This window comes from Hippocampus guttulatus, chromosome 4 (genome assembly GCF_054856545.1).
Source record: "Hippocampus guttulatus isolate MCC_2025c chromosome 4, RoL_Hgut_1.0, whole genome shotgun sequence".
Classification (NCBI taxonomy): domain Eukaryota; kingdom Metazoa; phylum Chordata; class Actinopteri; order Syngnathiformes; family Syngnathidae; genus Hippocampus; species Hippocampus guttulatus.
The window spans coordinates 4,719,670-4,745,481 of record NC_141264.1 but is presented as its reverse complement, the minus strand read 5'-3'; the positions used below and the strand labels follow the sequence as shown (position 1 = coordinate 4,745,481).

The 25,812-nt window shown below is 42.2% G+C and overlaps 4 protein-coding genes across 7 annotated transcripts in view; 3 read left to right on the top strand and 1 right to left on the bottom strand.

The window, feature by feature from the left end:
• The window catches only part of LOC147205713 (polypeptide N-acetylgalactosaminyltransferase 18-like), a 151,222-nt gene extending 141,352 nt beyond the window's left edge, over positions 1–9,870 (top strand). For all 3 annotated transcript variants that reach the window (XM_086109309.1, XM_086109310.1, XM_086109308.1), the window contains one exon: positions 4,774–9,870. In XM_086109309.1, the coding sequence (XP_085965435.1) occupies positions 4,774–4,920 (147 nt within the window). In that variant the 3' untranslated portion in view covers positions 4,921–9,870. The remainder of the gene's footprint in view (positions 1–4,773) is intronic.
• Positions 9,871–20,480: 10,610 nt separating this feature from the next.
• On the top strand, positions 20,481–21,056 carry pyurf (PIGY upstream open reading frame). Its single transcript, XM_086109148.1, has 2 exons — positions 20,481–20,743; positions 20,910–21,056. Exons 1-2 carry the CDS (start codon positions 20,541–20,543, stop codon positions 21,043–21,045), a joined length of 339 nt encoding a protein of 112 aa, XP_085965274.1. The 5' UTR covers positions 20,481–20,540; the 3' UTR covers positions 21,046–21,056.
• Positions 21,057–21,185: 129 nt separating this feature from the next.
• Positions 21,186–21,435, top strand: LOC147205711 (phosphatidylinositol N-acetylglucosaminyltransferase subunit Y-like). The gene has a single exon (XM_086109149.1). It carries the CDS (start codon positions 21,186–21,188, stop codon positions 21,396–21,398), a length of 213 nt encoding a protein of 70 aa, XP_085965275.1. The 3' UTR covers positions 21,399–21,435.
• Positions 21,436–21,745: 310 nt separating this feature from the next.
• Positions 21,746–25,812, bottom strand: LOC147205710 (uncharacterized). 2 transcript variants are annotated; one of them, XM_086109992.1, is made up of 3 exons: positions 24,385–25,812; positions 23,379–23,450; positions 21,746–21,926 (listed from the first exon to the last, which is right to left on the bottom strand). In XM_086109992.1, exons 1-3 carry the CDS (start codon positions 25,810–25,812, stop codon positions 21,780–21,782), a joined length of 1,647 nt encoding a protein of 548 aa, XP_085966118.1. In that variant the 3' UTR covers positions 21,746–21,779. The 2 variants fall into 2 exon arrangements, with proteins under 2 accessions (XP_085966118.1, XP_085966119.1); XM_086109993.1 differs by lacking the exon at positions 23,379–23,450.

Below are 25,812 nucleotides of genomic sequence, written 5' to 3'. Positions count from 1 at the left end.
TGTAGGAGCTGCTGCAAAGGCAGCCACTCTCGCGGCGCAATCTTGAAGTCCATTTGACCCCTTTCACAGTTTGCATACCATCCAAATTGCTCGATCACTTTATCCACTGCTCTCCACGTGTCCATGGAACAGGACAGGAACAGGAACGCATCAATCCGGCTGCTTCCTGTTCGTGTGCACATTTTGAGCATGACGTCTCTGATCCACTAGTTAAAGGACACTTTGATTCTGTCCTCTTTCATCTCAAACTGCTTCAAACAACAAAGCGTGTGACGGAAAAGTGGTTAGGACTGCACGACTGTCCGTGTTTTATGTTATGTGTTGTGTTTATTATTTTACTTTATGTTAACTGTTTTGTGAAGCGCTTTGTTACAGCTGTCGCTGTTGTGAAAGCGCTATATAAATCTGCATGTATTGTATTGTATTGTATTTTAGCTCTGCATTCAACAGCATAATCCCACAGCACCAGATCAACAAACTGGGCCCACTTAAGACCAGCGAAACTCGTTTCTGGAATTTATGACAAATAGGCCTCACTTTATGCGGGGAGGAAACAACCAGTCAGACACAGGATGGTCGATCAATCCGTCACTGACAGAAGCCCATTTTGCTGATAAATGTCGGAAACTTGAAAAAATTTAAAAAACGAATGGACTATGCAACGATTGAAGTGGACTTTTTTCCGTCACTGTAATCATCACTCACTGGGTCAGTGCTGATGAACCTTCTCTGTCAGGCACTGACGGCCTTCCTTTTCGATGACATCTGACCGAAACATGTGCCGTGTGTCTTGTATTTGTTCACGGTAGTGAATATACACCGGTGTTGCATTGAGCAGACTGCATTGACTGTGGCCTCATCTCATTCCTCTAATTGCACATCCTCGCTCCTCTGTTTTCATGCAAGGACCTCCCACCAGAAATTCCATCGAGGAGCGAGGATGTGAGAAAGGAGCAAGGCGGGAGGAGGTAGAAATGTGATGAGTAACTTACCTGTTGAGACAAAGGGAACGGCCAGGTCGGCGCGGGTGTCTGCAGCTGGATGCAGCCGTCAATCTGCAAAAGTCTGCACCTCAAACACCAACATTATACCTCTTGACATGAAGTAGAGAGCTTTCCCATTCTATCTTTTTAACTTTTGTTACTAACCGGAGGTAACATCACGTCATTGACACGAGTCACAAACGCACTGTCTGCTTGTCAGCATTCATGACGATCACCAGAAATGTCCACTTTATATGAATTTTGTTTCAAGGGGGATTCAATTTGTCAAATATCAACAATATTACGACAAACAACTTTGCAGATGTGGTGGGGCTCGTATTCCCGTGGATTGGTTGTCATGACAACAGAAATTCACAATCTTTGTTTGAGTCTAATATTTTATGTATGTGTGTCTATTTACATATAAACCTGGTGCGTCTACCTGACAACACATCCCTTATGCACCCAAAAGCAACACAAAGGTCACTGCCCATTGTAGTCTGTGGAAAATAAGATTCAGTAGACCAGAAGATTGATTCTCTGTGCTTTCTCTGTGTGGATGTGCGTGGAGTGTGAAGGCTTAACTCTGTGAAGCTAACCCACCTGCACAGCTCCCCTTCAATATGTGGGCAAATGTCTCCCTGCAAAGGACATACGAATCAATCGCTTTTGCAGAGCTGGACTGTTATACTCATATAGGGGGCATCTTCTAAAGCAGGGATTTCCAAAGTCGGGCACTTCGATCATTTAGACAGTCCCAGCGGCACATTTTAAAGGTAACATTTGATGCAGCCTGCGTTGCGCTTTTGACTGTCTGCATTGTTTGAATGTCGGCATTGTTTGAATGTCTTCATTGTGTCTTATTAAAACATCAGAAAACACCTTTCAACTGTGTGGGAGGAAGTATAACAGGATGTCTTCTTTAATCAATTTTGACTAAAAATGTCATGTTAATTTTAAAACTATGTATTGAAAACCAAACCTCAGTACCATTACTCTGATGAATCAAGGTACAGCGACAAATTGTGTCAATCTCAGGCTTGGGAAATAATCACACACAAAAAAAATCTCACCAAAAGTATTCTGTTATTTTATTTTTTTAACTTCTTTCTGAATGGGCTGCTCAACTATTCTAGTGAGATCCAAAGCGTCGCACATAACAAAATGTGCCTTGTCCTTTATAGATCTCGACCGATACAGGGAGCCCAGACAGAACGTATTGATGAATTAAATATGAAGCAACCTGCAACAACATTGTGTCCATGCGCAACCAAAGGTCTATTAGTACTGTTGTTGTTTTCAGTGGGGTATAAGTGTTTTTGAATCACACCCTTGTCTTTAATGACATCAGAGTCCAGATGGCAGCTCTCTAAATGATGCAGCGCAGTTTGACACCACTGCAAACGAGAGCCACAGTCATAAACATGATGTTAAATTAATACCACAAAACACCAAAACTGAACATCACATTGGTCATATTGTTTTGGCTCATTGGTGTATAATTATACATCATGAATTAGCATGTCTTTGACCACATTGATTGATTGGCATGTTAAAAAGCTGTCGATGACAAATGTTGAAGTCGCCATGCTTCATACAATTTTTCTGGACGTGGTCCGTGAGGGGAAAAATATGGACACACCTGCAATCCAGAACATATAGATTTATAAGCAAAGCTTGATGGGAATAGCTTCAGACGGCTCTCCTGGGAGCAACTCATTAAAACATGTTACTGTTCCTGCAGTATCACTGAGGAACTACAATACTCTGGGTGCCATCTTGATGCTGGAGGCTGTGTCATGTAGCAAAAACAAACAAACATGTAGTCATGGTCTCTCTCTCTCTCTCTCTCTCTCTCTCTCTCTCTCTCTCTCTCTCTCTCTCTCTCTCTCTCTCTCACACACACACACACACACACACACACACATGACGGTGACATGGGAACTCATATTCAGTTATGGTGAAGCAAGGCTCTTATTTAAAGTGCCGTTGGTTTGAAGAAGCTTAGAGCGCAGCCATATTTTTGCATTCATGCCACTTTTTATCTGATTTATTGGAAGCATCAGAGCAGCAGCTTTACGAAACCTCTAATAAAATACAGTGGTGCATGTTAAACAGCAAAACACGAAAGCAACATTCAGAAAACTTAAAATGAAACATCATTCAATCGTGCAATAGATGAGATTTTCTGCATTTGAAAGAATTATAGAATGCAGAGAGGGATTTTGTTTTGGTCTCATGGTTGAGAAAACAACACGAGCATGCATGCCAATAAATGAAAAAAAAAACTATATACCAGTATATGAAAAATTAGATAAGATAAGATAACCTTTATTTGCACCACACTGGGGAAATTTGCAGTCAACAGCAGCAAAATGGGGGGGCAAGGCATTTCAATGCACAAAATAAGTGTTTCAGAAAAGAATTGTACACAGATCAATATAAGTGCAATATAAAATATAGCATTCGCAATATATTTGTAGAATAAATATAATAAATTAGCAATAGCATAGAAAACACAGCATAAGGTGGCGGTGCTATTTACAATGGTTACAGGTTTTCACGTATGTTTATTCAGCAGCCTGACAGCAGTCGGTAGGAATGAGCAGTAATGATGTGTTTTGCGGAAAGAAATTTCTTGCCTTGATCTGCACAAGTGGTAGGTAGCCATTAGAGTAATGCAAGTCTTGCTGGATGACAAACCGTAATGTGTTTCTCAAGTCGCATGAAATGGTCAAAGTAAACTCCATATTGCTGGCATCGGGTCGGAACCTCCTAAATCATAATTTGACCACTTTTTTCCCACAAATCTATCCAACTGTTATTTTTAGAAATTTGTGACCAATCTTAAGTGTATATATCTCTCTTTCTCTCTCCCTCTCTCTCTCTAGAGAGATAGATAGATAGATAGATAGATAGATAGATAGATAGATAGATAGATAGATAGATAGATAGATAGATAGATAGATAGATAGATAGATAGGTTGATAGATATGGTGAATGTAATGTATTTTAAATTCAACATTAAACCAGCTGATTCGTTCCTACATGCTGAAATATATGTCAAACTAGATTTGATTTATTTTTTTAAATCCATCCATCCATTTTCTGACTGTCTTATCCTCACTTGGTGTCACAGGCGCTCCGGAGCCTATCCTAGCCAACTTTGGGCAGTAGGCTGTGTATGCCCTGAATTGGTTGCCAGCCAATCGCACACAGAACATTTTTATTTTTGCATTCAATTGTTTGTTTGTTTTTTTAAATACATTTTATTGATGTTAAGATGTGTCATCATATTGAAATAATATTATGTTTTAGAATGGTGGTTAACACGGCATTCTCACAGGTCCGCCATTTCTAGTTTAGACCACCCTTGAACACATGACTTGGAGTTTTTCTGGATGGAATTTGCAGGTCTAGCCCACACTTCCAATTTTCAAACAGAAATAGGTTTGTGTTAACTTTCAGCTATCTGCATTTGCTACCTGACCATTTGTACTCAGAACAGAAATGTTGCATGCACACTACATTGCAGGTGTGATAAATACAATATATTTGAACTGTTTTTGTCATCATCATTATGACTCATGACTGGATCATTTCCTCGTTAGGAAGACAAATCCTTCAAAACCTTAAGCAGAATTCTCCAATAGGTTTTCCACAAAGTGCAAACTACTAGTTACAAAACAGAAGAGAAGTTGGATTGGACGCGAATATCAACAATCAAGTGTTATTGCCTCGACAAATAATCAGTTATTTGCTCTTTTTCCCTCAATCCCTCCCTCCTTAGGACGGTTCCATCCAGAACGCAGAGACTCAGCGTTGTCTGGAGATGGTGGAAAGCAGTCAGTCACAGTTTAAGTTCCAGCTCGCCATTCGGGACTGCAGCGGACAAAAATGGACCATCACTAACGTACTGACTGTCCTGCCCCAGTGAACACATTTTGTGATGTCTTTATTGTGATGGGGAAAGAAAGCTGCTGCAAAACTAAAGGCTACAATCAAACCTGAGAATGGACAGCTACTAAGTTCTGGTTTACTTTGGAACAAGAGATGAGTTTGAAAAATGACATCTGAGCAGGATAGCTGTCTAAAAATGTGCTTTATCTGAGGCGTAGAATCTGCAAAAGACAAATCTCCAATTAGAAACACACCATCGGTTCCCTAATATCCATGTTACACCTCACAGATGAATCATGCTCACAAAACTTCCCATTCTGCAGCTGAAATGAGAAACACCATTTCACAATCCAGGGAACAGACTCATAAAATCATGTCACCCCACTGGTTATTACAGAAACTCTGCTCGAAAGAGAATTTGGCGTATCAGACCACGGTTGCAGCCCCAATATCATATGGCGTAAGTGTACCAAATTCGATTCAGATGGTTGCCTTATGCTTGCGGCCTGAGGGCAACCTATTCTCATTCTCAGTATGTGTCATATCCAATTTCGTTAGCTGCTCCTTTTCTCGTCATATTCACAAGTTCTCTGGCCTTGTACAAACCTCAGTTGCAATCTGCTCTAAAACAAACGTGTAACCTGGAAATGGATGCAGTGATGACATACGCCATTGGTAGGAAGTGACAATACACTTCCACTCACCAGTTCTATTTCGATGACCTTACAGTATATCCATCCATCCATCCATTTTCCGAACCGCTTGATCCTCACTAGGGTCGCGGGGGGTGCTGGAGCCTATCCCAGCCGTCTCCGGGCAGCAGGCGGGGGACACCCTGAATCAGTTGCCAGCCAATCGCAGGGCACACAGAGACGAACAACCATCCACACCCACACTCACACCTAGGGACAATTTAGAGCGTCCAATCAGCCTGCCATGCATGTTTTTGGAATGTGGGAGGAAACCGGAGCACCCGGAGAAAACCCACGCAGGCCCGGGGAGAACATGCAAACTCCACACAGGGAGGCTGGAGCTGGAATCGAACCCGGTACCTCCGCACTGTGAAGCCGACGTGCTAACCACTGGACTACCGGGCCGCCTCCTTACAGTATATCCATTGAATAATATCCAACCACCTTCCCAAGAACCGTATTTTCCGCACTATAAGGCACTGTGGAGTATAAGGCACACCTTCAATGAACGGCCTATTTGAAAACTGTTTGCATATATAGGATGCACCGCGTTATAAGGCGCATAGAATACAACCTACAATAGTGGCTACGGTTGTGTTATGCATCCACTAGATGGAGCGACGCTAAAGGTAATACAATACAATACGGCTTTATTTATATAGAGCTTTCACAGCCGCTGCAGCTGTAACAAAGCACGTTACAGAACATTTGAATGTCCAAGAAATCTGAATATTGATCCACATATAAGGCACATCGGGTTATAAGACGCACTGTCGGCTTTTGAAAAAATTGAATGCTTTTAGGTGTGCCTTATACTGCGGAAAATACGGTGCCCAAATAGTTATGTGGGGTCCTTACACCACCTTTCTTTTTATCGCATATACAGTACCACAAATTGCTGGTAAGGAAAGAAAAACTCTTTGGTCAGATGCTTTCCAGGAATTGAAAGATCTTGAGATGCAAATGTAACTACAGTATATAACATATTCTTACCAGATCACTTATTAATACTCCTCAGTTGTTTTATGGCTCAATGAATTCTGTACCATTAGTTCAAGGCAAAGAGGACAAATTTGCTCGATTTTCTCAAGGACAGAGAGGGTTTCAACAAGCAACGCTGAAAAAGAAAGGACAGATTTAAGTATGCCCACTCCTTCAGACAGTTTCTTTAGTGTGGAATAAATTCAGTCAGAGGCCGAGTTGTCTCCGTGATTTTAAGTCCACTTCAAGCAGGACAAGAGAGCTACATCGGCAGCATTGTTTAGACTCTGTAAAGCGTGATTAAGAATCACAATCAGAAACATCTTTATTGGCCAAGTAAAGTTAAACACATACAAGAAAGGTGTCTCCAGTTGTTGGAGTCACTTTTCTATGGTGGGGATGGTGTGGTGGGGGGGACTGGAATGAAGTATCCATTTACGACGTACTCAAATGTACAAGGTACACCCACTCATTAGCAATATAGAGGTGTGGAAAAAGTGCAGTCGTACTTTTTTTTTCATGTAATTGAGTTGTAAAAATGGCACAGTGACAGAGTTACAACAACAAATGCAGTAATAATGACAGCACAGAGATGCAGAGGAAAATGGAAATGAAATTACAAGTCTATTTTTCAAGAAGTCAATGGCAAGCAATTGGAATCTCCACTCGTTTTTGGATGCATTGACTACTTCATCATTATCCTTGAAGAATCCTGCTGAAGAAATGTCAAGCTCGTTTGTACATGCAAATGCGCAGCATGCATCGACATCTTTTTTTTTTTTTCCCCAAGATGGCGCCCGAGTAGGCAGCCTTCGGCAAGTGCTCTTCAAGAGCCTTGCTTTTTTGTTCTTTTTTGGTATTTTTGTCTATTGTTTTGTCACATGTTTGTTGTTTCATCGTGTGGACCTGATATGGACTGTTTTCAGCGCTTTTTGGCCACGACATTCGTCAAAGGAGAAGTATCTGTGCTTGGTGGTTGCGCCTTCTCGGCCTGTACCAGCACAGATTTTGATTGGGAGGAATGTCGGCACCATTGACTGTCGGTGCTGGACAGACCTGGGGCGCTTGTGTTTTTTGCGCCTGTAATGGGCAGCATTTTTCACAACCCCGTTTTGTTCAGTGGCTATGTCGGCGCTGTTGGACAGTCGGCGTTAGTGCGGCTGGATGGATGGCTGCTGAAGTTGAGGATGAGGAGAGAGGAGCGTTGGCGCAGAGCGCCGATGCGTATTTGGAACTGAGAGTCGCCGCTTGGAATTGAAATGGATTTCCATGGGACAGGAGAAGTGAACCAATCTCTTTTTTCCTCAATGGATGCTACAGCTTCTTGGTGACTTTGAAACTTAGCTTGTAGCCGACGTGTGCACATTTTGAGCATGACGTCTCTGATCCACTGGTTAAAGGACACTTTGATTCTGTCCTCTTTCATCTCAAACTGCTTCAAACAACAAAGCGTGTGACGGAAAAGTGGTTAGGACTGCACGACTGTCCGTGTTTTATGTTATGTGTTGTGTTTATTATTTTACTTTATGTTAACTGTTTTGTGAAGCGCTTTGTTACAGCTGTCGCTGTTGTGAAAGCGCTATATAAATCTGCATGTATTGTATTGTATTGTATCTCTGCCTGAGCAGTGATGGGGCCCCGCTCAATGGGAAATTGGCTTTACTTGGAGAGCGCTTTTCTACCCGCAAGGTGCTCAAAATGCTTTTACACTGTCACCTCATTCACACAATGATTTATGGGAAAGAGAAACGGACAGCTCATTCATACACGGATGACGCAGCCCCAGAGCAACAACAAAGAGCACGAGAAAATGTTGGCCTAAATTAGACGTCAGTATAATATAATGAAGAAGTTCTCTCAATAGACCCAAGTCTTTTTAATGAAGCTGTCAGTCACAACTTCTGTTAATAACCTTTTCATTACAGCTATTACAAAGTGTCACACAAACATGTCAGTGTCTGCTCACACTTTCTGGAGACGGCTGGAGTCACTCACCAGGTGTTGGATGATGTCACTGGAGTCCAAAAATATACTGCTCTGTCTCTGGGCTCCGTCTTGAAGGTCAAAACCACGTTACTCCTCTTGGGCGTTTGCTGACGGGTCTTGCGCATCGTCTTCCCACCTAAGCCAATCCTCACAGTGGGCAATTTTGTCCCTGATTTCCTGCATCAGTTAGATCCCGCAAGCTGCACCAATCCGAAAATGACCGGTGGTCATGCAAATGTGAGAACAAGAAAACAGTCGATCTGAACTTGAATGCCAAAGTACAGTAATCCCTCGTTTATCGCGGTTAATGGGGACCAAAACCACCCGCGATAAACGAAAATCCGCGAAGTAGCGACCAATTTTTTTTTTTTTAAGTCCGCAAACGGTCCGCGAGAAGCTACAAAAGTCCGCAAAACAACAGCGAGTCACATAGAGCAACATATACAGTACTGTACTCCACGTACATGAATTAAAAAATTTTTTTTAATGAATATGTTTGAAAAAATCAGCGATGCACTGAAGCCGTGATAACACCGAACCGCGAAATAGCGAGGGATCACTGTGCTGTAATGCGAATGTCAAGAGTCACAAATACACTTGCACTTTTGAACATTCACAAAAAAAGCAACAAAAACATCAAGCCATTGGATAGCATCGACAAACGAGCAGATTAGCTGGAATTTGTGCCCCATTTGTGTGTGTGTGTGTGTGTGTGTGCGTGTGTGAGAGTGTGAGTTTGACTTTCCAACAGCACATACAGTCGATTTTCTTTTCCTGACACAAAGGATTATGTTCAGCGCTGTTCTTGTCACCCTTACTCTGTTTATTTCATCGCACATACACTTGAGATGGTGTCATGACAAAATGACCAAACATGTGACCCACAACTATTGATTACATATTTTGTGTTCAGCTACTACCGAACTTCTTCATAGGAACAAATCTGTTAGTTGGGATTAATCTACCGTATATTTTCTATATGACTATGTTTTTGCCTTTTGTGGATGTCACGGAAGTACTGCTGTTCTTCAAAGGTGTTGTCAAAAATTAAGAGTCAAATTTAGTCCATTGGTTTAAAATATACAAACCAGCAAAAATATTTGTAATTCGACTGGAGCTGTGCACTTTTTTTTCTCAGCTACTGTGTAGCATCCATCACCAAACCTGTTCAATCCTCTCCTTGTGACTCAGGTTTTAGGACCTGAAATTTTTGTAGTTTCTCCATTTTGGGGAGGCTCTTAATATATGAAGTTGTAAAAATGTTCAAGCTATTTTATTAGTGTATCAAAAAGGTATTTATGAAAATTGGAAATAAAACTTAAATTGTACCAAAAGCAAAATGTGTCCTCTTTGTCTAACAGTTTCAGTCTGCAGGAGGTAGGTTGTCTTGTACAAGTCATCCTTAATTTAGATTGACTTGCATGGTCGATAATTACAAGCTGGGCTATTTTCCCCTTTGTTAATTCTGAGTGTGGCACAAATGACAAAACACAGCGATTCAAACAGTCCCAGCTATTTCATCCAAAATGAACTTGAATGTGAGGAGACCGCGGGGTTACTGCCGTTTGATCGTTTTGAATTTTCATCATATTCACACTTTATTTAAAACAAATCCGGGTTAGGACGTGTAAACCGTGTTACACCCTGGACTGGACACCAGTCATTTGTAGGTCCCAAATAACAACTATTCACATGCATCCCAACGGACAATCTCGATTGTGTTCAATGAACCAAACATGCAAGCATCGGAAAGAATATGCCCAGTCCACACAGAAAGACCAGAGCTTGTATTTAGACTTCAGAACCGTGAGGCAGATGTGCTATAGCTTGGTCGCCATGCTGTCCATATCAGCTTGCCTTTTAAAAAAATGTATTCATCACAGACATGACCCCCAACGCCCAAAAAAAACTTGTGTGGGGTGACGGTGCTGCACTACAATGCTGTGATATTGAGCAGTTGTGTTCAGCTGGCCTTTAACCGAAACGCATCATGGAACAGACTTGAAGGGTCCGAAATCTGATTTATGGATTGGGTCGACCTTTGAACTGACACCCCGTTACTGATAATTAGCAATGAGCACACCTGGAAACTCGTGGAACTCTGATTTCAATCAAAATTCTCTGGGAAAATAGACAATCCCCAAGCACGATCAAATAATGGCATCGCTTGTGACTTCAGCATATCTGACGAGACTTTAGATTTTTCTTTTGGTTTTATTTGTTTCCATTTATGATAACATGGCGGTAGTATGAAATTATAACACAAAAAAAACAGTGCAAAGACACAACCTGAAGATGATGCTCTGTAGGATGGTTGAACTGGGGCAAAAAAGGGAGTCTTCACAATTTTGCGGCCTCTGAGAATAGACTATTTATTCCCAACTAGATACAGAGGGCCGTCTCATTAGTCCACTGAGGCGCTAGGTGACGCTTATTCTCTAAGAGGCACTCATCGCCCATTTCCCTCTGTCATTAATGTCTCTCCTGTCACTCCTCCCCACTCACATCCATGAGTGTATGTGTCTTCTTTTCTAAGGAGCAATCCATCTTTGAAAAAAATACACTGAGAAGGATGTGAAGGTACTCCATCGAAATATCTTAGTAGCAAAAAACTATTTCCACATATGATCTATTAACGTTCAATCCCAGACCTCTATCGCACCAAAGTAGTATCTTGCACGGCTGTATGAAATTCAGAATTGAATTGAGAATGACCCCTAAATTCCGATTAAATTCTTGAATTTGAATTAAGGCGTATGGACTTTATTTACAAAACACCTAATAATAGTAAATAGTTAAGTGTAGCAATTGTTTTGTATTAACATTAAAACCCAAGTCATTTTGTTTGGAGCACAGTCATGAAATACACTGGCTGTGTCCAAATGTGCACACTATTCCCTATGTGGTGCGCTATTAAGGGGGAATGCCATTTTGTAGAGATGTTACCCACAATGCAGTTGGAAAAGTAGTGTGCATAGATGTTCAACTCAGCAGGTTAAGATTGCAAGCAGGAAAACAACATGGCGCAGGAACTATATACTCCGGAAATAATCCATCCAGCCATCCAGTTTCTGATCCGCTTTATCCTCACCAGGGTCGGGGGGGTGCTGGAGCCTACCCCAGCTGTCTCCGGGCAGTCGGCGGGGGACACCCTAAACCAGTTGCCAGCCAATCGCAGGGCAGACAGAGACAAACAACCATCCGCGCTCACACTCAATTTAGTGTTCCATTATCCTGCCATGCATGTTTTTGGGGCAGTTTGGGACCCTGATCGTCCGTCGTTGTGTGAGGTCCACCACGCACGTGCATGGAGCGCCAAATCTGTCTGCCTGCGCCTCGATTAAATCCAACAAAATTGCATTCTACTAGTTGTGCTGCAAAATAGGCCACAATTTAGTCAGTCCAAAATTTAGTCTACTTTTTGGTTCCAGATTCACTGGTGGCTGCAGGAACACGGCCAGTGAAGTGAAGCGCATCTACCAAACTCACAAACACGCTAAACACGACCCTTCCTTGACCCGGCATGAAAATGACGATGCACCCGTTTTTACGGCAAGCGCAGACTACTTTTTGTCACCAAATTATCAGATGCGGCGAGGTTGCTCCAATTAAAGCAATCAAACAAACAAACAAAAATTCAATGAAAAATAATATTTTGAGTTGCAAGGTGTTTACAAGATTTCTTTGTATCAGTAATTCACATCTATATCTCTTTTCACTAAACAGGCTGTTGAACTGATGTGGCTTACTGTTCATATCGGATTTTAGTTCAACTTTATTGAAGCTTCTTCTCTGTTGACTGGATGGAGCCCAAAAGATGCCACAGTGCAAGGCCGCACTCTCTTTTTGCTCTTGTACCAGAAAAGTCTCAAGGCTCAAATTGTAAACTCAGGAATGATAATCACCCAACAGAAGATCCTGATTATCAGCCTATGCAAGCTAAAATTGACTTGAGTTTTAAGTGAAAAAAAAAAAAAAACCTAAGAATACCTTGGCATGGGAATCACACCTCCAAATCTTAGGCTGTGGTCTTCAGTAGGAAATAGGTGGAGTGTTCACTTGCAGATCAAGAACAAGGTCCTGGCCCAAGTAGAGGAGTTCAAGTATCTTTTGGTTTTGTTTGAAAGAACACCAGGTGGATAGGCTCAGCATCTGCGGTCCTGCAGACTCTGAATCTTGTCTGATGTGGAGATGAAGGAGCCGAGTCGAAAGGCAAAACTCTCGATTAACATGTCATGTGTTTAAATTCTTATCTTATCTCTCTTATCCTTACGGATGGATAAGAGTCGTGGCTGAAAGAACAAGCATCCAAAAGGTATTGTGGGAAACGAGGGTGGACGTGAACGATCGGTGGTGGGCATAGATACGGTGAGGTCCGCGGACATATTTAAGTCCCCAGCTCAGTCTGCATTTTACGATGGTACCCAGTGACAGTGCCTGTTGCCACCCCGGCCGCAGATCACGCACGGATCGCTACATCCTTTTCCGCCCAGTGACTGTCAGTGCGCTGCTTTTAAAGGGAATGAGAGGAGTCACTTTGATTGGCTGTGTTCATGCCCACAACAAAGGTAAACTGCCTTGTTTTAAATACAACAGCTTGCGAAATTGGAAGAGGAATTGGACGTAATTTATCACTCTCTGCTTTTAAATGTGTAATCAACTTACTCGTGCGACCCTGCAAGGACTTCATTTACGTACACGGCGATGGGAAAAGTACATAGCATGCAAATCAAAGAGACCAGCTTGTTCTTGTTCGCAGTCTTGAAGTAAAGATAACAAACAGCCTCTGAGAAAAGAAGTGAAGATACCAGCCTCAGGACAGCGCGACCGTGACACATCCACAGTTGCTATCACAAACCGTCAACCATCAGCATGACTCCCCCAATTACCTAGGAATACATTGTGCGTTTCCCCCACCCCTTTAGATGTTTGTGTGTTACTACACTCCCTAAGACAGGGGTGTCCATTACGTCGATCCTGATCTACCGGTAGATCTCAAACAGGTCCCAAGTAGATCCAAAGAGTGTCGAGGAGTAAAAAAATAAACAACCATTTGTGTGTCTTTGAACATGTTAGTAATATATTTTTTTGTGTTAATGTACGCTGCACCCTAATCATCCTATCAGTCTCCTTTTCACAAAATAAATATTTAAAAAATAAAATAAAGCAGGTAAAACTTCAATTTATGGGGGCGCATGATAACGTCACTGGAAGTTGTTTGCGCTCAGCAGTCTGCAATTGTTGTGATCAGAGCTGTTGCGCTCGATCTTTTATCGTCATTATTCTCATTCAGAGTTTGCTTCGTGTACAATTCACCGAGGGCACGGGCAAAGAAAAGGAATCTAGGAGGGCCCAGGGAAGCACTTTAAAATGGTACGTGTGAGCTACGATAGTTAACAGGCTGCAAAACTGCATCACCTGCCTCAGTTTCAGGCTGTTTCTCATCATGGCAGTGTGTGTGTGTGTGTGTGTGTGTGTGTGCGCGTGCGTGTGTGTGTGTGCGTGTGTGTGTGTGTGTGCCCGCGCGTGCCGGTAAGGGTAGATCCCGTGAGGTTAGTTGATCGAAAAGTAGATCTTCGGTCCAAAAAGTTTGGGCACCCCTGCCCTAAGACAATAATAGAGGGGAGACGAGCAAAGTGTTTCCAGAGCTGTTTGGAAATTGTAACGGATTACCCTCGTTCAAGCTCTCCTCGCGATAAAAGACAACTCTGCTTGACTCCTAGTCTCTCTTGTGTGTTAAAGTTTGTCCTAAGGGTCTGATTGCCTGATGGACCTGACAGAAATTCCAATCACTCAGTTCGACCCACCTTCTGGCAGAGTTCAGTGCCGTGCTGGATTTGCACTGGTCACGAAAGCAGAGCCCTCATTCTTCTAGCCGGCCTGGGAATGTCTTGGGATCCCCCAGAACTGGAGAAATTGGCTTGGGAGAGGAAAGTCTGGGCTTTTCTGTTCAGGCTGCTGCGCCTGCGGCCCAGCCCCGGGTAAACGGAAGGAAATGGATTGATTGATGGATGGATCCACAATCAATTAAAAATCAAAGAGGTGATAAACTCATGTGTCAATCAGAAATGTTACAAATTCCATGTCCCTTCTGAATATTCTCAGCTGCTTGACTTCTTTTTGCTGTGCTTTCTGTGTGTTCGTCTGATGCCCAGTTGTTGGTGAACCAGAGTTGGGCATTTTGAGGTTTTCGCAGGTGGATTTTCTGCCACAATTTCAGCAAAGTCCCCGAAGCCCACGAAAGTCAGTGTGAGGCTGCGTGGGTGTGACCGCTATACGTGTGCATGACAAATGATTGACACCTTGTCAGTCACACCATCTCTGATTGTTTGGGTTTTTCTAAGGTGTACTGTTTGCTGAAATTCTGATTGCTGCAAGATGCTGCTAGAGCGGTGTAACCTTGCCCAGGACTCACAAAGACACACACATATTTCTACAACAGCAACTACAGCAAATGGATGGAGGGCATCGAAGGATTAAACCTGGCAAACTCAACTCTGGGACAAGCTTAATTGTGCAGCATGAACGTGGGTTACACTTCATTAACACTGTTGCCTGACGGTCCCGGAGGACTAATTGAGGAAGCGATTCGCTAGTTCTGTGCCTGTCCATCATCAGTGTGGCCAATCTGCAATATATTAGCTCTTCATTCTCATTAGTGGGCAAATATATCAAGTAAAAGCAAGAGTGTCAAACTCATTTTTGTCGCGGGGCACATTGTAGTTACGGTTTCCCTTGGGGGGCCGTTATGAATTTTGGGAAACCATATAAATATTTAATCCCCTCGACATATTACATCCACAGCGCACAACAAATTGATGAATAACTCGTTTTAAAATCAGAAGTCAAAAATAATGACTGTTTTTGTGGATGATGACATATGACCATTTGAAATTTGGGTTCAGACTTTAGCAAGCATCATGGAACTTGGCATGCTTGATTTCCTTTCGCGGGCCACCTAAAATGATGTGGCTGGCCAGATCTGGCCCCCGGGCCTTGACTTTGATACCTGTGAAGTAAAGGACTAAAAATGTCGGGAATAAAGGAGAAGGGAAATGGGGGAAAAGAATGACCAAAAATAAGGAGGTCTGCAGGTTCTCAGGTCGGAGGAATTATGATGGGAGAAATTACGAGGTCATCGTAGATAGAAAAAGCAGCAGGAAAAGGTAGTCCTGGGGCTCTTGATAAGAACATTAAGCAACAAATGCTTCATCAGCAAATTTCCAGTGTGGAAATGGAAGCCCTACGTGAATGAACAAGCTTAATCTGTTTTTAAATGGATAAAACCGAAACTCAGCAAGAAATCAATGGAAAGAGCAATGGCATTGAAGTCCCATCTGACAGTGAATTGAACTGACTTTGAAAAATGACTGCTGGAGGTCATATGCAGAAAACTCACGTCATGTACTGTAGAAACATTTTGGCGCTGTAACTAACTGTGGAGGGCTAACAAAGTGTAAAACCTGACTTGAGAAAATGTAGTTTACCTCACAGGAAACTATAGTACATTAAGCTCCAGTAAATGGCTTTTATTAGTAAGGGCAGGGCAGCCCGGTAGTCGAGTGGTTAGCACGTCGGCTTCACAGTGCAGAGGTACCGGGTTCAATTCCAGCTCCGGCCTCCCTGTGTGGAGTTTGCATGTTTTCCCGGGCCTGCGTGGGTTTTCTCTGGGTCCTCCGGTTTCCTCCCACATTCCAAAAACATTTGTTGCAGGTTAATAAAACACTCCAAATTGTCCCTAGGTGTGAGTGTGAACGTGGTTGGTTGTTTGTTTCTGTGTGCCCTGCGATTGGCTGGCCACCAATTTGGGGTGTCCCCCGCCTTCTGCCCGAAGAAAGCTGGGATAGGCTCCAGCACCCCCCCCCCCACCCCTCCCGCGACCCTAATGAGGATAAAGTGGTTCGGAAAATGAATGAATGAATGAATGGTAGTGAAATGGCTGATATTCAAACGATTTACATACAATTTATGAGTGTAAGAAAAAGAAATTGTCCGTTTTTATGTTTCTGTATTCAAGTGGATGTGACAGCATAGCGGAATTTTACAGTGCCTCTGGAAAGTATTCACAGCGCTTCACTTTATCCACATTTTGTTGTTACAGCCTCGTTCTAAAATTGGTCTTTTTTTTTTAAATCAGTCAAACACCCCAGAATGACAAGATGAAACAAGTTTTGGGGGAGATTTTTTTTAGGTCCCATTGTGTGGTGTCTTGTGTAGAATTATAAGGGAACATTTAATTGAATCCAGTGAATAAGGCTGTAACATAAAATGTGAAAAAAGTGGGAGGGGGGGAGACGTGGCCATTTCATGTTCTCTCAGGGCAGGCTCACTGTACCATTCTTTGAAAACCCTTTCTGTGCCGCAATGATGACATTTTCTTGCAAGACTTTGTTAATGTGTGTGTGGTGCCAGCGGGTTCCGCAAATGCATTTCCAATTCATTTGTAATAGATCATATAATCATAGAAGTGTGGTGAGCCCAGTAAAACTTCAAAGTATTATATTACATCATGCTTTTATGAAGCGGAGCTTAAGTCACATAGCATAATTACCAAAGTGGGATCTTCCAATATTTTTGGAAAAAAAAGAAAAGAAATTACACAATTTTTAGAACACACAGTTCTAAAAACTGTGGTATTTTTTGATTGGGTCATTTTGCTTTTGCTTACTTGTTTACCCATCTGGTGTTACGATATCAATTTTTTAAAATTACAACGTGGCTTCTAAATATTGTGTTTTTTCTAGTTTTCACAAAATATTGAAAAATGACAAATGCCAAATTAAGCGGTGTGACCGATGATATGTATTTGTTGATGACAGCGGTGGGATCAGCATAATACTAAAACAGTCATTAGATGTCATTGTTGAAATGATACAATTTGCTACAATCTGTTACTGCCGTGCAATTGACTGGAGACCGGGCCAACCCGCTTCTTTCCCAAAATCAGCTAGCACAGGTAGGCTCCAGCTCACCTGCAATCCTGATAGTATATATACAAGACAAGCGCCAAAGAAAAGGATTTACATGTTGCAATCTCCATGATACAATCAAGTTATAATGCATGTGCTGACCCCATGCTCGGATCATTCAACTGTCATGAGAGCAGCCACTTGTCAATAATGGCTGCAAATTAATTGTTGTTCATCGTGTTTACGGTTTTAAGTTCAAAAGTTGAATACAAAGACATCAGACAGTTTTGTTAAAAGCATGTTCTGGAAGAAAGTTGAAAAACTTTAGTGTCCGACTTCTGTCCTGGCAGAAAATCTGGGTAAAAATACACGCTAATGTTTGATTTGGGGAGGACAACATTTGACTGGAAAATTGGGCCTTTTCATATTAGCATCACTTGCAGTCTGTGGTTAGCATGTCTGCCTCAAGGCTCTCAGGTTTCGGATGTGAATCTCAGCTCTTCCCTTCCAATGTGGCCATTTGCTTCTCCCCTTGCTGGCTGCTGGTGATTTATTTTTTGCAATTTGTTATTTGAAGCCTCGATAATGTTTTTGTCTTTATGTGCCCTGTGACATACTGGCAACTCAACCAGGGTGCACCCTCCTCGCCCAAAGGCAGCTCCAGCGCACCCCCAACACAATGTAAACCGCTGGTTGCAATGTTAATTTTGGATTTTTGTTTTGTTTGTGGCCATCAGTGGTATTCAGGTCAAATGTCCTACTTCAGAATGTCAGATTGTGTTTTTCTTCTGTTGTTGGCTTGATGTAGTTTTTTTTTGTTTGTTTGTTTGTTTCGGTTTTTTGTGTGACAGTAACTCAAAGGTAATGCAAAAGGGATTACCGTCCAGAGACAGGACAAGAACTTGTCACTTTACCAGTTGTGACACTAACTTGTAATGCAGTATGTAATGGATTACAAGCAACTCGATCAACACTGCTAGTTCAGACACAAAACTAGACACAAACTTTTCCTTTCACTTTGATATTTGCTTTGAGGGAAATGTCAAATAAAAGAAGCATTGCATTCATTCAACTCCACTGCGCTACGAAAGTTCATATCACATTTTCTTGACTCATGAAGACATTTCCCCAATACAAACTAGGCCAGCACAGTTGGAGGTGGGGGCAGGGAGAGAAACAAAGCCTGAAGCAGTCAGAAAAGTCATCCTCGTGAACGGCGCCGAAAGGCCAGCTGTCAGTGGGCAAATATCTCGTGTCCACTTGAATGACTCTGAAAAGGTCGCAAAGGTGTCAGACTGATGAAAGCTTTGTCAAATATCACTGCTGTAGAGTGGACTCATAAAATCTGTCAAAATATACCCCGTAAGACCCCCTCCTGTCTGCCTCGGTTTCTGCTGCTGTCATGAATGCGACGCCTTCGCTGCCGCTGCTTCTTCTTCCACTTGTAGAGAATGTCAAGAGATGCTGTGAACTATATTTTCCCTCTCTGTCGCTGAGGATATTTGATGTGATGAAATCCTACTGTCTGTGAAACATGGGCTACATTGCTGGAGAGGTGCAGGAAATAACAGCAGTTGTGCTGTTGGCAGAGAGATCCTGTCTGCCTCGAAGTGGTTTGAAGCAGTTCTGCTGCAGAGTCAAAGACGCCTTGTGAACGTGGGCTGTGCTGTCATTTATTAATGGGCCTATTTTTGAGAGAAGCAAATGAAATGCACTTTTATTTTTCAGGTGTAATTGAACTTTCATCAAAATTTGCTCTCAATCGCACTTTGTATTCCACTGTGCTCGTCATCTATTTTCTGGAGCACGTTTCCGCATTGGGGTCGCCAGCCAATCAGAAACGTCGCACAAGTCCTCACTCAAAACCTAAATAAGGCCTAAGATTATATTTAAACACAATCCAAACCCCGCAGAACGCTTCACTGTATTGCAGTCAGATCACGATGTTGGTCCTTCCCCGATTTATATAATTAATATGAAAAAACAAAACTATTTTGTCTTCATGGGCAATATAAATACACAACTCAAACGTTAACTGTAATCCAGCATGTTGCGTATACAGCATCACCTTGCAAAAGTATGCCGTCCATGAACCACTCAGTCACCTGTGCTGTTTGTGTACATCCTTCTTCTGTGTCAGTGCAATTTCAGCCCAGCGCGCGACACAGCTGATTGATACAGCTCATGAGTAAACAACCCGCACAAGGGTTCCGTGCTGCAGTTTGCTACATCAGCCATCAATTAGCTGGAGGTAAGATATATTATTGTACTTTACAGCTCAAAGCAACAACAAGTTTCAAGTCTACAAGTCTCAAAGAAAATAACTTTATCTTGGGAGCTTTATCTTCCTTTCTCGTCCTGACATAAGGTGTTGTCAATACTCAATTAATGCTGTTGCTTGCGAGTTCAATATTTCTTTGTTGTCCTTGGGCAGAATAAGGCATCACTTCAAACAATGGGTTGTGCGGTTCAAAGTGTGTGTTTATTTATCAAAATAAAGGTAGACCTTCGCGAAGTGACTCTCAGCCTTCCTCTACTTCTCTTGTCTTGTGGAAAAATGTGATATTTCTTAAAGAGTCTCTCCATGTAGCACAAGTCCATCACTGATTACATTGCGCATGACCTTGGTTTTATCTCTGTTTACTAAGCCCTATTTTGGCTGATGTGTTGGCCAGTTGAGTGGTATACCGCTGCATATGTTGGTATCTGTGTGACAGTAAAGCAATGTTATCAGCAAGTCGAGGTCATCAATTTGGGGGAATGCAAGCCAAAGTTTGACTGATGTACCGTGTGGAAAAGTACTTCTCCGCACTGCAGAACAATGCTGCCACCACACGGACAAATGAAGAAACACATTAAATAGAATCATTTTGGAATCAAATGTGTGCTCGTGATCACGACTTAATTTGGAACAAAACATGAAAAAAATAAATACAATATTAAAGCACAATTACAGAAAATGGGGGTTTTATTTAAATGCTCGGAACTCAGCAACGGTAACTCCCAAGCAGGGGGGGACTTTTATATGAGTTGCACTAAACATTCTTCCGGAAATAATCACCGGACAAACCTTTCGCTCTGTTGTGGTCATGTTGCGAAATGTTTTGGCCAGATTTTTCACTGAATCGTTTTTTGTTCACCGCACCGTAAAATACTCGCCTTCAATTCAGGCAACTTCATCTCCTTTTGCGTCAGTGAGGAACTTCGCGGACGTGAAGGACGAATCGCAGCAGGAGTTTGACACCTCCTTGCTTGAGTTCTTAGTGTGTCCACTGTCCAAGAAGCCGCTCAGGTAAAATATTTTACACTTCGGTTAACGTCTCGTGATGCAATTTTATAATGACGACAAGCAAACCTTCATTTCTGGGTATGATCAGTCACTTTGACGAGAAGAGGCTGCGCCCTGACAACGCCAAGCAGGTTCCTTGTGAGTCACGTGACTTTGTTCTGCCCTGCAGGTTTGAAGTCGCGACCAACGAGCTGATCAACGACGAGCTTGGCATCGCATATCCCATCATCGACGGAATTCCCAACATGATCCCCCAGGAAGCCAGACTCGTACAGAAAGACTCAGACTCACCTGCACAAGAATAGAATTGTGCGTCTTGCATGCTCGGCTCAACTGTTGGCACCCCTCCTCATATACATATATAGCCATCAAAGTGGTGTGAGAGGTGTCGCTAATCTGCTAAGAGCACTAATATTAATTTGAAGTTCCTCACCCACCTGCAAACATGTTTTCCTTGTCTCTGATGGTGGGCCTGGTCCCTGTCATGTCCCTCTTTGGTTTGTTCTACTCTGCTGCAGTGGATGAAAACTTTCCTCAGGGCTGCACGAGCAGCAACAATTTGTGTTTCTACAGTCTGCTACTACCTGTCACCATCCCTGTCTATGTCTTCTTCCACCTGTGGAGCTGGATGGGAATCAAGCTCTTCAGGCACAATTAAAATTTGATGTCATGTTAAATGAAATTTCAGTCAGTGACTCACTGTCCCCTGTTTGCTCCTTTTTATTTGTATTTTAGAAATTTCAAGTTAAGTAGACCATTTAGGGCAGCATGTGTAACTTTCAGTAAAGTTATCATATTCCCTTATTGCAATACAGTATAACATCACATTTTAACATTCAGCATTGAATTATTAAACTCTCCTTTAAGATAACTTTGCAACTTGGGCAGGTGCTCTTGCCTGTAATTCGGACATAGCTCATTTCCAGAAGTACAATTTAATTGCCGTTCACCCCAAACAATAAATTATGTTTCCGAAAAGAAGGTAAGTAAAGTGTGGTCGACAAATAACAGCAGGGATACTGTCAATTACTGATAAACCTCAGCGTCCCCTCTTGCCTCTCATGTCTTTCTCATTCACTCTGCTCTGAGAAAGTTTCATCAGAGGTGACTCAGGTCTGGGTGAATGTCCATCTCCTTTGGTTTTGAAGAAGAATGACTCATTCAGCCTCATCTGCACTGGCCTTACCTGAAAGCAAACGATACATTCATGTGCATTTCAGACCTTTGGGTACCAAATAGATGTACTTGTTAATAAGGCTGAAAAAGAATTAGCCTGCATCAATCAATGAATACAATGCAGCCATTCGATAAATGCGTCAAACGCATTTATCAGGCGTTTTGGTCCAAAGATTCAGCAGCAGAAGTCACTGCTATGTAACAGCGAAAGAACATTTTTGCATGACAGTTGCAAAGACGGCTCGTGGGATTGAGAGCATACGACTGTAGCTTTCGGAGAATTATTTTCAGTGGGGAATTAGCCTCTCCAAATTCATACAACTTGGCCAAACAAGGGAACCTGTCCTCATTGTGGGCCCACCGAGCTGAGTCTGACTTATTTTTTTCTGGTTAACTGGTTCTCCCTCACTTAAAAAATATGTTCCAAAAATAGATGACAATTTAAGTAAATTAAGTGACGGACTATTTTAAACCAGTACACTCATCTCTTGCTGCAAGCCGCTCTGCCTCCTCACACTAGTGATGGGACGATGATACCTCAAGGAGTGTATTGACCCACTTCACAAACTGTGTCAGCACTATATTGACACTGTGTTGGTCACCCAATAGTGACCCCTGCAGTAGTTATAAAATCATTGCAGGTAAAGAAATTCCTTGTTTGTGTAAAAATTGGTATGTAAAATATAGCAAATTTGAGTTACAATTCAGATTTTTAACTTACGTAGAAAATTTTGGTTAAATCATGTGAAATAAAAGACAAAAGTGATTAGTTTATAAACTCAGAAAATACTCTTTCACATGGTTCAGATGACGATCGTGAGCAGAGAGTTTTAAATGAAAGCTGATGCAGATGTGGATATGTTTTCTGGTTCCATTTCCAATATTGTAAAGGGTCTTGGTTTCTGGGTGTGTTTGCTTCTGACAGGCAGCGTTGGACTTCAATTATGGAGGATCTCGCAATTATAAGATAAAATTAATAAAGCAACTGTAAGGCTGTTTAACTGACTATCTTATGTATAACACTTGATAAACTGAAAAAATGGGTGCAATGCGCCCATAATTTCGCAAAACTCCAGCCAACAAACCCACGACATGTTGATACAGTTTGTGTCCTTATAAAAACACTTTGGCGCAGCACATTCAAACTATTCAGTTCCTGGATTGGTCACGTGATTCTTTCTTAAAGCAATACACGCACCAACACGGGGTTTCACTCTCGAGCTCTCAGCACTGTGCTGACGCACCAGTGTCGCTCGTCCCATCACTACCTCACACCACAAACGTGATTCGTAACTAATTGACGTCATGCTCTAAATGTCATTGTGGAGAAAAAAGTTGAGCAGTCTGCACAATCTCTACATGCGCTGGGATTGAAAGCCGGCCAGTCCAGAGTGTAATGTGTGATTCATCCTAGTCAGCTGTAATGAGCTCCATCTCACCTGTGACCCTAATGAGGACTAACCTGATAGAAAATGGAAGAATGGAAACAATCCTTGAACCTTCCAGCAGTTTTGTCAGCTGTGTCCATACTCACCTTGTTTGGCAAACAAACAAAAAAAGTTGAATGAAATGATGCATCCCTTATGTCAAGTGCAGTAATAGTTATAGCAGAGTTTTTATGTTCACCCTGAACTTGTTACAATTTAATCACTGGACATATGGTATAAAAATTTAAAAAATCAATACACTGTAATTAAATATAAGGTCGCTGATGCTGTCATGGGCAGCACGGTGGTCGACTGGTTAGCACGTCCACCTTACGGTGCGAGGGTCATGGGTTCGATTCTGGCCTGTGGCCTTGCTGTGTGGAGTTTGCATGTTCAGCCCATGCCTGTGTGTGTGTGTTTTTTTCCCAGATACAACGGTTTTCAATTCCAAAAATATGCATGTTATAGGTTAATTGAACCCTCTAAATTGACCCTAAATGTGAGTGTGAATTGTTGTTGTCTTTGTATACCCTGTGATTGGCTGGCAACGAGTTCAGGGTGTACCTTGCTTACTGCCCGAAGACTGCTAGGATAAGCTCCAGCATGCCCGCGACCTTCGTGAGCATAAAGCGGTTCAGATAACGGATGCATGGATAATAGTAGATTGACTGTGTATAAAATCACTTTGTATATTAAGCATTTAGGACCGAGTTCACAGTGTTAATATCCATCCATCCATTTTGGCTAACTCGCCCAACTTCAGCATGGGGTCAGTTGCCACTCAGTTGTGGTGAATGTGAATGGTTGTAATTTAGATGTTATCCTTTTTAGTACGTACTAGTTTTATAAGTATGGAGCATTTTTTGAGTGCAATATTTGAAAAAAAAAGGTCACTCATTATTGTGTGATAAAGTAAACTACGATGACGACTACAAAAGTATGAATCATAGAATATGATCGAATAAAAAACTAGAAAATGTCTGTTATGTAAAAACCTGGCCCTGAATGTCAGGGATGAGGATCTGGGTTGTTTGTTCTCACCTGGTTCAGGTCAACCTTTTTGCTTTGGCCTGACGGCTCATTGTAGTCGCTGGAGGTCGTCGTGTCACCCGACTTGGGCTCCGACTCCGTCAGAGGAGTCGGTGCGGTCTCACCTCTCCCCTTCTCACGACCACAAAGCTCTTTCTTCATCTCCAGATCTTTCATGGATGAACAACAGAATAGAGGCGCATGGATCTCTCCGGCTGACGGTTTGTTTTCAGCCCACTTCTCATCCTCTTTGACTTCACTTGACACCTTCACATACAAACACCTGTTGAGGTCTTTCCTGGCCCTTTGTGGCAAGCTCAGATCCAAAGGTTTCACGATATCGGAACACGAAGCCAGTCTTCTCTTTGTGGAGAAAGCAAAGTAGGAGGACAGTTCAGCAGTGAAAAAGTTTTCTGTCTGGGTAGAGGTGCACATTGTTGGTCTGAAGGGAATGTGGAGAGAGCGTGAAAAAGCCGGCTGAATTTCCTGGTGGTGATACTGCTTTGATTTTGTAACCTTCGGTGCACAATCATCAGTGGCCATCTTGTCCATGTAAAGATTCATCACTTTAGGACTTGAATGAAAAGAGCACAGACATTCGGTGGGGCTTGCTCCTTCTGTTTGGAAGGAATATTTCTTCTTTCTGCTGTGCAATCTGTCTTTCTCTGCGCTTCTTGCCTTCACTGTCTTCTGTCGCTTCTTTTTTTGGGAACACTGAAAAGAATCCTTGTCAAAGTATTTTATCTGGTCCAAACAGTTGTCTAATATCTCTGTTTGTTGCGAAGTGGTAGTAGTCGATTTGTCACTAGCCTCCTCGCCGGAGTCTGAAGAGGATGATCTGCATGTCTTTTGGGTGATAAACAAATCCTGGCTGTTGTTTTCATCCCAGTGAATGTCGTTATCTTGTAGTTGAGACTGATGCTGTTCTATTTCACTAACCGGAGAAGCCCGCTCAACATCTGTTACGGCAGCTTTCTCCAACCCTGTACACTTTTTCGTGAACTTGGGATGCGCAGAGGCAAAAGTGGGACGTTTGACACAAGCGTTGTCATGTGGCAAATCAAATGCCACTTTCTTTTTCCTTTTGCGTTTTTTCTTGGAGTCCTTAATAGTATGATCTGACTTCTGTTTCCTTATGCTGCTGCTGCTTCTCAAATTTGACAGGTCAGGTTTCAGTTGCGATGTTGCTGTAGTGTCGCTGCTGCCAAGTAAACTGTTTAAATCCAGTAGCTTCTTCTTTTTCTTCTTCTTGTCTTTCTTTGATTGCATTACTTCGTTGAACATGGGCTTTTTCTTTTTCTTAGGGATGATGTCATTCGTGTTTAAGATGACGTTGTTTTTTCTTTTTGACCCATTTTTGCTCTTCTTTGATTTTGTTTGCCTTTTACTTCTCCCAGATGAAATCAGGGACTCCCAAAAGAGGTCAATCTCATCCGACAT